At 45.1% G+C, this 12,747-nt stretch overlaps 1 protein-coding gene across 2 annotated transcripts in view; it reads right to left on the bottom strand.

The window, feature by feature from the left end:
- Nucleotides 1–5,620, bottom strand: part of pdk3a (pyruvate dehydrogenase kinase, isozyme 3a) — a 31,548-nt gene extending 25,928 nt beyond the window's left edge. The window contains exon 1 of one of the 2 annotated variants that reach the window (XM_078409138.1): nucleotides 5,369–5,620. In XM_078409138.1, coding sequence (XP_078265264.1) covers nucleotides 5,369–5,474 — 106 coding nt within the window. In that variant the 5' untranslated portion in view covers nucleotides 5,475–5,620. The remainder of the gene's footprint in view (nucleotides 1–5,368) is intronic. The other variant, XM_078409137.1, reaches the window with a different exon arrangement.
- Nucleotides 5,621–12,747: the final 7,127 nt, after the last annotated feature.

The following is a 12,747-nucleotide window of genomic DNA, read 5'->3' as shown; positions in this document are numbered from 1 at the left end:
TAAAAACTTCACACGTAATCAAAATAAAGCATGTTGGCATCTAATCTAATTAATATAATAATAATAATAATAAACATTTATTTTTTATAGCGCTTTTCCAGATGCTCAAAGACGCTTTACAAAAACAGTCAAGACATAAAAACAAACAAAAGAACTGTCCTGACGGAGAAGCGGCGAACAAATAGCGCCAGCGTCCTCTCACGTCAGGGTCCGGCAGTAGACAATAAAGAACACAAGACACACAATTACAATTTTTAACACAAACAGCCATCACAGTGATTGCTCCAGGCACACCCTCACTGTGATGGAAGGCAAAGAAAAGTCTTATCTCCTCCTCATTCTTCTCCCGTGGCGCCACGAGGCGATCGAGGCTCCCGACTTTTGAAGCCCCCACCGGGCGATGGAAAGTCCCAGGGCCGAGCCGAGCAGGCCGATGAAGGTCCTGAGCCCCCACCGGGCGATGGAAAGTGCCGCGGCCAGGCCACGCAGGGCGATGAGGGGCCTGCGAGCGGGTCGATCAAACCTCGCGCTCTGGGGCGGTCGAAGCTGCTACGGCTGGAGCTCCCGAAAGCCGGTCGCCAGCCAGGGACCTGCGAACTCCCGATGTTGCAGTCTGCAGGGCCCACGGCCGAAGCCTCCGAGATGGTAAGTCGAGGCCCTGCGACCGGAGTCTTCATGGTCGATCCCAGCTGGAGGCCGCCGACTCCACAGCGTTAGGCCGTAGCGCGAACGGAGACACAACACGGTAAAGGTCACATCTCCGTTGAGGAGGAGATTGGAAAAAAAGGTTCCCACCATCCCCCACATATACAGAGTTAAAAATAAATCAGACGATAACAAAGACAGAGTTAAAAATAAATTAGACGATAACAAAGACAAAAGATTCTTCAATCTTTAAGGCCACCAGTCTTTGCTGTACTCAGGTATCAGCTTCTAGGAGCATACATATCTTCGTTATCGTTTTTTTCCAAGATGTTGCTCTTAGTCTGAAATCGAACTGTGCGCACAAGGCCTTGAGCATCTTGTATGGTCTCCAATATTTTGCCAAGATCTTCTTCAATCTTCTCTTCCAGCTTAAGCGGTCTACTGTTAGCCCTCTAGATGCTTCATCTGCAGGATTTTCCTTTGTGCCAACATATCTCCATTGTGATACATCAGTAGCATCCCTTACAAAATAGATTGTTTGCTACAAATGTTTGAAAGCGTTTGGTTTCGTTGTTGATGTACTTAAGCACCGTTGTGCTATCAGTCCAGAAGATGTATTTGTCCAGTTGAAGATGTAATTCTTTTCGCAGCTTTGTGTCGACTCTGACAGCTAGGGCTGCAGCTGTAAGCCCCATTCTGGGAATCGTCATCTGTTTTAATGGTGCCACTCAGGTTTTTCCCATTATGAACGCAATATGCACTTCTTTGCTATCGTTTTCCAGTCTTAGATATGAAACAGTACTGTAGCCACTTTCGCTGGCGTCTTCTTGCTTGAAAGGCAAGTCTGGACAAAAGACAATAGGTGCAGGAGTAAGCCATTCGGCCCTTCGAGCCAGCACCCCCATTCAATGCGATCATGGCTGATCATTCTGCCCGTTCCTGCCTTCTCCCCATACCCCCTGACTCCGTTATCCTTAAGGAATAGTGTCCATCTTCCACTGTACTCTGGTTTCTCAGTTCACCATCCAGGGTAGTTCTATTTGTAACAGAGATTTCTGGATGGTCATCTTCAGTTTTGCCAGTGATGGATTCATTTAGTTTTCCACCATCGACAAAAACTGTAAAGTTCTCTGTGGAACTAGTTTTTCAGCAAGTACTTTGGTTGAAACGTCTTCAAGGTGTGCTGGGTTTTCTGGTGCAGGATTCCCTGAAGTTTCCAGTTTTATAATTTCTTCATCCGAAGATTCACGATTTTCTGGTGCTACTTCAAGTCAAGTCAAGTTTATTTGTCACATACACATACACGATGTGCAGTGAAATGAAAGTGGCAATGCCTGCGGATTGTGCAAAAAAAATTACAATTACAGCATATAAATTAAAATTAATACAGAAAAAAAATGTAGTCCCTGGAGTTATAATAATTAACAGTCCTGATGGCCTGTGGGAAGAAACTCCGTCTCATCATCTCCATTTTCACAGCATGACAGCGGAGGCGTTTGCCTGACCGTAGAAGCTAGAACAGTCCATTGCTGGGGTGGTAGGGGTCCCCCATAATCTTGCTTGCTCTTGATCTGCACCTCCTGATGTATAGGTCCTGCAGCTGAATGCAACAGCGATCCATTCTCCTCCAACACATCATACAGTGGTTGTGGATTAACATTAGTATCCCAAACAAAGCGCTCAACTGCTTCATCATAGTCAGTTTAATATCTGGTATTAGTTCAGAGTTGGTCTTAGTCATCTGTGCTCAGACAAGTATTTTCAGGACCAGATTCTCCAGCCAATGGATCAGCTTGGACTGCTTTGGAGGAGATGCAGGTTTCATCACTGGCCTCAACATGGCCACACGTTTGAGATGGGAGAACAGCATCACTCGCATTGGCTTTTCTTTCTGTTCTGTATGTTCTGGTTTCTTTTCTTTGTTCTTTTGTTCAATATGAACCCGGAAGTAACAGTTCTCAGTACCTTCTTCCTGATGGTAGCATCGAAATGAGAGCGTGGCTGGGATGGTGTGGGTCTTCTCCGACATTAGCTGCCTTCTTGAGGCAATGCTTCCTGTGAATCCCTTCAACGGTGGGGAAATCAATACCCATGATGGACCGGCAATGTTGTGCAGCCTTCTTTGTTCTTGAACATTCAAATTACTGAATGATACCACTGGTCAGTATGCTCTCCATTGCACGCCTGCACAGATTCAATAGAGCATTTGGTGACATGCTGAACTTTCCCAAACTTTTGAGGAAGTAGAGGTGTTGATGAGCTCTCTTTGCAATTGCATTAATGTGCTGAGGCTAAGACAGATCTTTAGAGATATGTGTACCCAGGAACTGGAAGCTGTTGACTCTCTTAACTGCCGCCCCACCAATTAAAGATGCATCCGTCACAGGAAATAGACTATTGACTGACGTCTATTACACTTCTTCCCACCCTGCTTCCTGCAAAGACTCTATCCCCTACTCCCAATTCCTCCGTCTAAGCTGCATCTGCGCCCAAGATGAGGTGTTCCATATTAGAACATCCGAGATGTCCTCATTCTTTCGGGAACAGGGGTTCCCCTCTCCCATCATAGATGAAGCCCTAACTCGTTTTCCCGGTACCCCGCAGCTCAGCCCTTGCTCCCCCTCCCCTTAGTTGCAATATAGTCCCCCTAGTCCTTATCTTCCACCCCATCAGCCGTTGCATACAACACATAATCCCCTGAAATTTCCGCTACCTCCAAGAGGATCCCACCACTAGCCACATTTTCCCATATCCACCCCTTTCCACCTTCTGTAGAGACCGTTCCCTCCGCAACTCCCTGGTTAACTCATCCCTTCCCATCCAAATCACCCCCTCCCCAGGTACCTTCCCCTGCAACCAGTAGAAGATGCAACACCTGTCGCTATACCTCCTCCCTCGACTCTGTCCAGGGACTCCGAAAGTCCTTTCAGGTTAGGCAGAGGTTCACTCCTCCAACCTCATCTACTGTATCCGTTGTTCAAGATGTGGACTCTTATACATCGGCGAGACCAAACGCAGATTTCATGATCATTTTGCGGAACACCTTCGCTCAACCCGCCTGAACCAATCTGATCTCCCGGTTACTGGACACTTTAATTTGCCTTCCCACTCCTACACAGACCTTTCTGTCCATGGTCAGAGAGAGGCTAAACGCAAATTGGAGGAACAGCATCTCATATTTCGCATGGGCAGTTTGCAGCCCAGTGGTATGAATATTGATTTCTCTCTCTAATGGTAACCCCGGCATTCCCTCGCTCTCTATCCCTTCCCCCACCCAAGTCGCACTAGCTTCTCATTTTCACCCTACAAACGGTTTGTTTCCTTTATCATCATTACTTTTTTGCATATCTTTAATTCATTGTTCTTTATCTCTCCACATCACCGTCGAAAATCTCTCGTTTTCCTTATCCGTAACCAGTCTGAAGAAGGGTTTCAACCTGAAACGTCACCCATTCCTCTCCAGAGATGCTGCCTGTTCCGCTGAGTTACTCCAGCTTTTTGTGTCTATCTTCGGTTTAAACCAGTATCTGCAGTTCCTTCATACGCATGTATTGTGCATTGGCTTTCTCTTCCCAAAGTCAAAAATCAGCTCAGTCTTGGAAACACCAGATTATCGATCTTCCTCCAATACTCCGACTTGTTATTACATGTTATTCGTCCAACAACAGTGACTTTACAGATGGCAGTGGAGCTGTGTCTCGCCACATGTTTTTTAAAGAGAGACCCTAAAGGTCGCATAACATGTTTTCCCTTATTAACAGTGCCTGTATCCGTCCCTGTTTTGGTTAACCTATTATCAGAAAGGAACTGGACAAACTAACCACTGTCAATCAAACATTAACAATAGCCACAAAAATGAACTAAAGATGCCGTTTGCGGTAAAACGTGTAGTTGAAATGACATGCTTCTTGACCTGCCTGGGTTGCAAATTCCTCCATACTCAAGTCTAGCAATAAACCACTGATTATTGGACGTATCTGAATGAGTAGAATCTACTGCTATTTATTTTGAGTGAGATCAACAGTCATCATCTTTTGCACGCAGATCGGTATCCGAAAGAATCTTTCATCGTAATCTACCCAGTATAGCCCTGGGAATTTGCAGTGAGTGGACTCCTTCCAACACTGCTGCCCCCAGAGCCTTCCTTGATCCACTGGCACACAATCAAAGTACATCTCACCATTAAGTTTCCTTTGCATTGCAACACATCTCAAGTGCCCAGTTGGCGAGAGAGCGCTTTGTTCGCCCTGAAAGGCCCGATACAGATACAAGACTATCTTTTTTTTTTATGGCGTAGATAAAAAAAAATTAGTTCCTCTTTCACATTGTAAAGGTTCCGCAATCTAGTGCATCAAATTAGTGTCGGGAAAGGGGGGGGGGGTTTGCACAGTGGAAAAGGCAAGGGTCATGCTGTTGTTTTGTTAAATGCAACATCGCCCTGCTTTCTTTGGGTCTCCTTTAAGCACTGTGCGTACGTGCGGCAAACCATTTCCGTGCCTGGCCCTGGGAGTTTGGGAGCAGACACCCCTTCCCTGCCGGTGGTAATGGTGCACCTGTATGGAGCCGGGCCGGAGTGTTTACATTCTGCCTGATCTCCCACCCCCTCCTCTCCACCCACCCCAGCCGCTGCCGCCCGGCTCAGTCCGATGCAGACACGGCGGCGACAAACAATAAACAACTCCCCTCCCTGACACGGACTCGCTCGGTCTCTCGGGCCACTCACCGAAATCCAGGAACTGCTTGATCGACAGAGGCGATGGGGAGAAGCGCGAGTAGTACTCGATCTGTTTGGGGATGGGGTTTTTGAGCAGGGAGCCGAGCAGCCGCATGGTGCTGACTTGACTGACTGCCCGCCCGCCGCCCGCCGCCCGCCGCCCGCCTCCCGCCGCGACCGTTGAGCCCGGAGCTCGCGGCGTCCCCTCCCGCCGGCCGGACCGAACCTCAAACCAACGGACTTCCTGGCTCGAGCGGCGCTGCCCCGCCCTCAACGCCCCGCCCCGCTCTTCCCCCCTTTCCCGCTCTCCCTCCTCTTCCCTCTCTTCACCCTCCTCTTCCCTCTCTTCACCCTCCTCTTCCCTCTCTTCACCCTCCTCTTCCCTCTCTTCACCCTCCTCTTCCCTCTCTTCACCCTCCTCTTCCCTCTCTTCACCCCCCTCTCTTCTCCCCTTCCCTCTCTTCTTCCCCCCTTCTCCCCTCCCCATCTCCCCTCGCCCTTCCCCCCCTCTTCCCCCTCCCATCTTCCCCTCTTCTCTTCTCCCCTCTTCCCCTCTCCCCTCTTCTCCCCTCCTCCTCTTCTCTCCTCTCTTCACCCCGCAGTGTCACACTCCCTCTCTCTCTACATCCCTCCCTCACTTCCACACCCCCTCACACCCTCCCCTTCCTCACTGTCACCCTCCCTCCCTCTCTCTCTACATCCCTCCACTCCTCTCCCCTCTTCCCTTTTCTCCTCTCCCCTCTTCTCCCCGCCCCTCTTCTCCCTACCTCTCTTCTCCCTACCCCTCCTCTTCTTCCCTTCCCCTCTTCTCCCCTCCCTGCTCCTCTCCTCCCCTCCTTCCCCTCTCCCTTCTCCTCTCCCCTTCCCTCTTCTCTCTCCCCCTCTCCCTCCCTCTCTCCCCCTCTCTCTCTCCCCCTCCCCAGCTCTCTCCCTCCCCCCTCTCTCCCCCTCCCCTTCTTCCCTCCCCCTTCTCTAACCCTCCCCCTTTTCTCCCACTACCCCCTTCTCTCCCCCTCCCTCCTTCTCTCCCCCCCCTCCCCTTCTCTCTCCCTCCCCCTTCTCTGCCCCCCTTCTCCGCCTCCCCTTCTCTCCCTCTGCCTCCTTCCCTCCCCTCCCCCTCCCCTCCCCCTTCTCTCCCTCTCCCCTTCTCTCTCCCCACCTTCCCCCTTTCTCCCCCCCTCTCTTCCACCTTCCCCATTTCCCCTACCCCCTTCTCCCCCCACGCGTGGCCCCTTCTCTACTATGAAGGGTCTGCTGTGGCATTCAATCATGGTTAATATATTTTCCCCTCTCCAACCCATCCTCCTGCCTGTCCCTCTATCCTTTGATCCCCTTCCTAATCAAGAACCTATCAATCGCCACCTTAAAAATACCCAATGACTTGGCATCCACAGCTGTCAGCGGCAATAAATTCCACGGATTCACCACCATCTAGCTATAGAAATTCCTCATCTCCATTTTGAAGATACATCCTTTTATTCTGAGGCTGTGTCCTCTGGTTCAAGACTACCCCATTACGAAAGTGATGGAAACAAAATGAAAAATTTAAAAACTGCAAATGCTTGAAATGTGGGAACCATTCAGCAACTCAGTAGGCATCTGTGGAAAGAAAACCACGGGCAACATTTAAGGTTGTCGATCCTTACGCAGAACTAGGGAAATGAGGAAACAAATTAGTGTTGCGTTACTGAGAGGGTGGGGAAGGGATGAATAGGAAAAGGGAATATGTCTAATAGGGTAAGGGCAAGGTTGCCCAGATAATTTTAATATCACTTTCATTTTTTCTTTCAAAATGTTTTCAAAACTCGGTGCAAAGCCTTCACACAAGTTGGAGTTGAACTTTTTTTGTGCATCCTAACATTATTGTGAAACCCTCTGACAGGCTGCTTGGTACAGCCAAGATTTTCTGGTAGATTCCAAAGGCATCAACATCCAACAACCGAATCCCACACAGAAGAACTTTTATGCAATCTCCTCCTTCAGTGAACTGGAATCATGTCTCCTGCATAATAAGACACCGTATGTAAATATGTTTTATTAAGTTAGCTTCAAAGGTTTGGATGGGACAAGTATCTGAATTAATGGTTTAGAAAGCCAGTTCAAAAGACAGTGCGTCATCCCTGAAGATTGCCTTCTCTTTTCCCACTGGCGAGATGTCTTTAACGTCCTCTGCTGCTGAAATAAACAGAGAACAAAGGTCAACTCCCCGTCTAAAGAGAGAACAATTTGTGAGAGAGGGAATGGGGGGAGGGGGGAGGATGAAAGTATTACCAAATAGCCATGGCAAATGATGTAGTGAAAGAAATAACAAGAAAATAAGATTTTGTCTGAAGAAAACCAGTGTGATATCCTCCTCCAAGCTGCCAGTTTGCACACCATGAACTCTTTAAAAAAAAAATTTTTTACTCAGCATAAACTTTATTCAGAATAAAAAATATTTCCAAAACAAGAACTGTGCAAAAAGTCTTCTGACACTCATTAGCGTCGTATTTGGTAGTGTTCACCGAAATGTAGTTGTACGCGGCCCCCATGCTTAAGACGGCAAGCAGACTTTTGTTATGAGAGGACAGAATGTGCAGCTGTGCTTTCTGGTGCAGGTCTATCCTGTCATTTCCTGGCAGGGAACGTGTCAGGCAAACTTTTATGAATCTTCAGGAGAAGTTCTCCATCATAGCCTGTAAATGATACACATGTCTGTAGTAGGTATCCAATGTAAGTGATAGGTGTAATAATGCTGACAGGATTTAAGAAAGATATGTAGTAATTAAGGGTAGGGAAATGTAATGATTATGATGAGTTGGGGATTTTCAATTTCGTTAGTTTTCTCACTGCAACATTATACATTTCTGACTTTTTTTAACACACAAAAGCAAATATTGCTGCAATGTATACCTACTTGTAAATAGTGAGAAATATCTAAATGCTTGACTTTACCATGTTAGAAATCCTGTTATTTAAACCCTCCACGATATATATTTTCTGACTTCTCTAAAGTTGTGACTACCTCACAACAGTTTTAAGGTTTGACCTGCCTCCATTTATTCAGTATGAACTAGCATGCTCTCATATGCCCAAATCACTATACATCTTTTTAGGCCAAAGGTCATTTACAATAGACTGAACATTTTTATAGACAAGAATAATATATGTACTTTATAGACAATATGATGACAAATTTCAAGGCATGATTAGTAAGTCTGCAGATGGCACTAAAGTATCAAGTTACAGCTGTTGGACCTGCTGCCTCGCAGCGCAAGAGACACGGGTTCAATCTCGATTTTGGATGCTGTCTGTATGGACTATGCACATTCTCTCTGTGACTGTGTGGGTTTCTTCCCACATCACAACAATGTGCAGATTTGTAAGTTGAATGGTCTCTAAAATTACCCATTGTAGGGAATGCATGAGAAGATGGGATAACATGGAATTAGAGTGAATGGGAGATCAAAGGTCGGTGTGGACCCAGTGGGCCAAAGGCCCTATTCCCATGCTATATCTCTAAATTAAATTAGATGGTTATCAAAATTTACAGCAGGATCTTGATCAGCGGGGCAAATGCGCTGAAGAATGGCTAATTGAGTTTAATGCAGATAAGTGCATGGCATGGCATTTTGTGAAGTCAAACCAGGGCAGGACCTTCACAGTGAATGGTAGGACGCTGGGGAGTGTTGTAGAACAGAGGGATCTTGGACTACAGGTACATAATGTTGTGAAAGTGGCATTACAGATAGGATGGCAAAGAAAACCTTTGGTATAATGACCTTCATCAGTCAGGGTATTGAATATGGAAGTTGGTATGTTATGTTCCAGTTGTACTGAACTTTGATGAGGCTGCATTTGGAGTATTGCGCTCAGTTTTCATCACCCTGCGAAAGGAAGGATGTCATTAAGCTGGAAAGCGTGCAGAGCATATTTATGAGGATGTTGCCAGGACTCAAGGGCTTGCTTTGTAGTGGGAGAATGGGCAGACTGAGACTTTATTCCTTCAAGTATGGGACGCTGAAGGGTGATCTTATCAAGGTGTATTAAATCATGAGGGGGAATAGATAGGGTGAATCTTTTACAGAGTAGAAGAATCAGACACCAGAGGACATAGGTTTAAGGCGATAAGGGAAAGATTTAATAGGAACGTGAGGGGAACTTTATCACTCAGAGGGTGGTGGGTTGATGGAATGAGCTGCCAGAGGATGTAGTTGAAACAAGTAGTATAACAACATTTTAAAGACATTGGGTGCATTGTTAAGAAAGAGATGTGGATTAAACGCAGGTGGAGGAGCTTAGATAGGACATCTTGGTCAGCTGGACAAGTTTGGTCTGAAGGACCTGTTTCAGTGCTGTATGACTATGACTATAATTAATGCTACAAAGGATTGTTGATATTATGGACCCAGTAGTAATAGTCTCTTCAAATGTACTGAGAATATTATAGTTTCCTGAGTTTCTTTCTTGTCCCAGTTAAAAATGACACAAAACTATTTTTGATTATCATGCATGATGTTAAAATATAATATCATTATCTCTGACCTTCTTAGATGTGTGGTATAATTTAGCAATCAAACATCAATCACATCACCAGTCATTTAAACCATAAAACTAGACTTAATTACATTCTAAATTAAAGCTTTTGCCACATCAGTTCATGGACAGTTAACATCTTCTACATATATCATTTGTGATTTAATTTTCAAGTATATCTGTAATAGCCTTTTAGATGTCAAGCAATGTGTACTTTATTAATGAAAAACTTAATTTTAATCAGACAGTATCCTTTTGCATTAAATAAAACAACCTGCAATTTGAGCAATGAGGGAAAAATAAATCCATTATGCATCTAACACATTTGGTTCAGTTTCTTACAAATATAATTAGAGTGTGACACAGTAATTACATACAGTTGGTCACTGATTCATCCAACTGATTGCTTTTTAGATTAGAGCCAGAACTGCAGAGGAAACGCTGACATACATAAAAAAGAGATGACTTGGTTTTCTATATATAAAAAAACACAAGTCATCAAAGTTGAGCTGAGGTCATAGATCACAGTTACAAAGGTAAACTCCATTTAAAACGTTTTGGCTATTGTACTTTGTGATTATCAAGCATGAAAAAATGGTGTGATCGGTGATAAATAACCAAACCTGTGGGGCGATATTACGAAACTAAATCCACACAAAATGTTCGTCCCAGGCAGCGTACCTGGCCAAGTGTTAAAGACCCGTGGGGGATGTGGAGGGGGGGGGGGGGGGGTCTAACTGGCTGAAGTATTCATTGACATCTTCAGCCTCTTGTTATAAGGTCATAAGGAATAGTAGAATTAGGCCACTCGGTCCATCGTCTACTCAGTCATGACTGATCTATCATGGCTGATCTATCTCTCAATCATTCAATCATGGCTGATCTATCTCTCCCTCCTCACCCTATTCTCCTGCGTTTTCCCCATAACCTCTGGCACCTGTACTAATGAAGAATCTATCTATCTCTGCCATAAAAATATCCACTGACTTGGCCTCTACAACCTTCTGTGGCAAAGAATTCCAGATTCACCACCCTCTCACTAAAGAAATTTATCCTCAAAGAACGTTCTTTAATTCTGAGGCTATGACCTCTAGTTCTAGGCTCTCCCACTAATGGATACATCCTCTCCACATCCACTTTACCCAAGCCTTTCACTATTCTGTATGTTTCAATGAGGTCCCCCCTCATTCTTCCAAACTCCAGCGAGTACAGTCCCAGTGCTGACAAACGCTCATCATAGGTTAACCTACTTATTCCTGGGATTCCTGGGATTCTTGTAAACCTCCTCTGGACCCTTTCCAGACCCGACACAGCCTTCCTCAGATATGTTGCCCAAAATTGCTCACAATATTCCAAATGCGGCCTTACCAGTTTCTTATAGAGCCTAAACATTACGTCCTTGATTTGTATACGTCCTCTTGAAATGAATGCTAGCATCGAGTTTGTTTTGTTTATGAGGCTCCAACTTGCTTCAAAAGGGCATCTATTATACCGGTGCCCAAGAAGGGCATTGTGTCCTGCTCCAAAATGACAACTGTTCCATGGCAATTTTTCCCATCGTAATGAAGGACTTCGAGACGTTGGCTATGAATCAAATCATCTCCTGCGTCAGAAATGACCTGGATCGGCTTCACTTTATCTAATGCTATCTCACTGCTTCTCCATTCTACTCTGAACACATACATCAAGCTGCTGTTCATCGACTACAGCTCTATCATCCCCTCCAAACTCAACACCAAGCAACACAATACTGCATGTTTAGCCCTCTTCTCTACTCCATTTAGACCCATGACTGCCTGGCTAAGCACAACTCCAATGGCATCTATAAACTTGTCGATGGCATCACTATTGTTGGTTGAATCATGGGTGGTGATGAGGTAGAATTCAGGCAAGAGATAGAACATGAGGTTGAGTGGTGCCACAACAAAACCTTCTTGCTTAATGTCAACAAGACCACAGAACTAATCATTGACATGAATTGGGAGATCATGTGACAGTTTACATTGGTGGGTCAGCAGTTGAGAGGTTCAAATTCTTGAGCATTAATATCGCCAATGACCTATCATGAACCAGCATGGAGTTGCAATTGCAAAGGAGGTACACCAACACCTCTATTTCCTAGAAGTTTAAAGAGATTCAGCATGTCACTGAACATTCCAATAATTTTTTACAGATACATAATAGGAAGTATGATGACTGATTGCATCATGGCCTGGTATGGCGATTCGATCACATAGGTAAGCAAGAGGCTGCAGATAGTGTTGGACAGCCCAATCAATCACATGCACAGCTCTCCCCACCACCCATCTACACGAGGCATTGATTGAAGAAACTGGTATCCATCGGCAATGATCCCACCATCTGGCCAGTGCCTTCTGCTACCATCGAGCAGAATGTACAGAAGCCTTAAGTCTCTCTCCATTAGGTTCAGGAACAACCACTTTCCAACAACCATTCCGTTCTTCAACCGACCTCCACAGCCCTATGGCAATGGAATACTACGGACCACTTCTTGAACTACCATGGCCTTGTTTTCTAACTGTGTTTAGCACAAATATTTTGTGTTTTTCACACTTATTTTCACTCTTCCGTGGAATGTTTAATTTAAGTATAATTTGTTTTTGTGTGATGTCCGAATCTTTGTGCGTGTTGCTTCTGCAAACACGATTTTCATTGTTCTTGTACAACACCATACTTGTGCATAAACTTGACTTGATTGACAAATTAATTCAAAAGTTAAAGGATGTTCCATATGTGAAATTTACTCAAACAATTGATGCAGGAAAATATATAGGTTAGAGAGACTGGATCAAAGATCTTAGCTCATCTGCTTATATCCAATCTACAATGTAAAAGTCTCATAGAGATTGAAA

This window comes from Rhinoraja longicauda, chromosome 12 (assembly GCF_053455715.1).
Source record: "Rhinoraja longicauda isolate Sanriku21f chromosome 12, sRhiLon1.1, whole genome shotgun sequence".
Lineage (NCBI taxonomy): Eukaryota > Metazoa > Chordata > Chondrichthyes > Rajiformes > Arhynchobatidae > Rhinoraja > Rhinoraja longicauda.
This window is presented reverse-complemented; position numbering and strand designations above follow the sequence as displayed.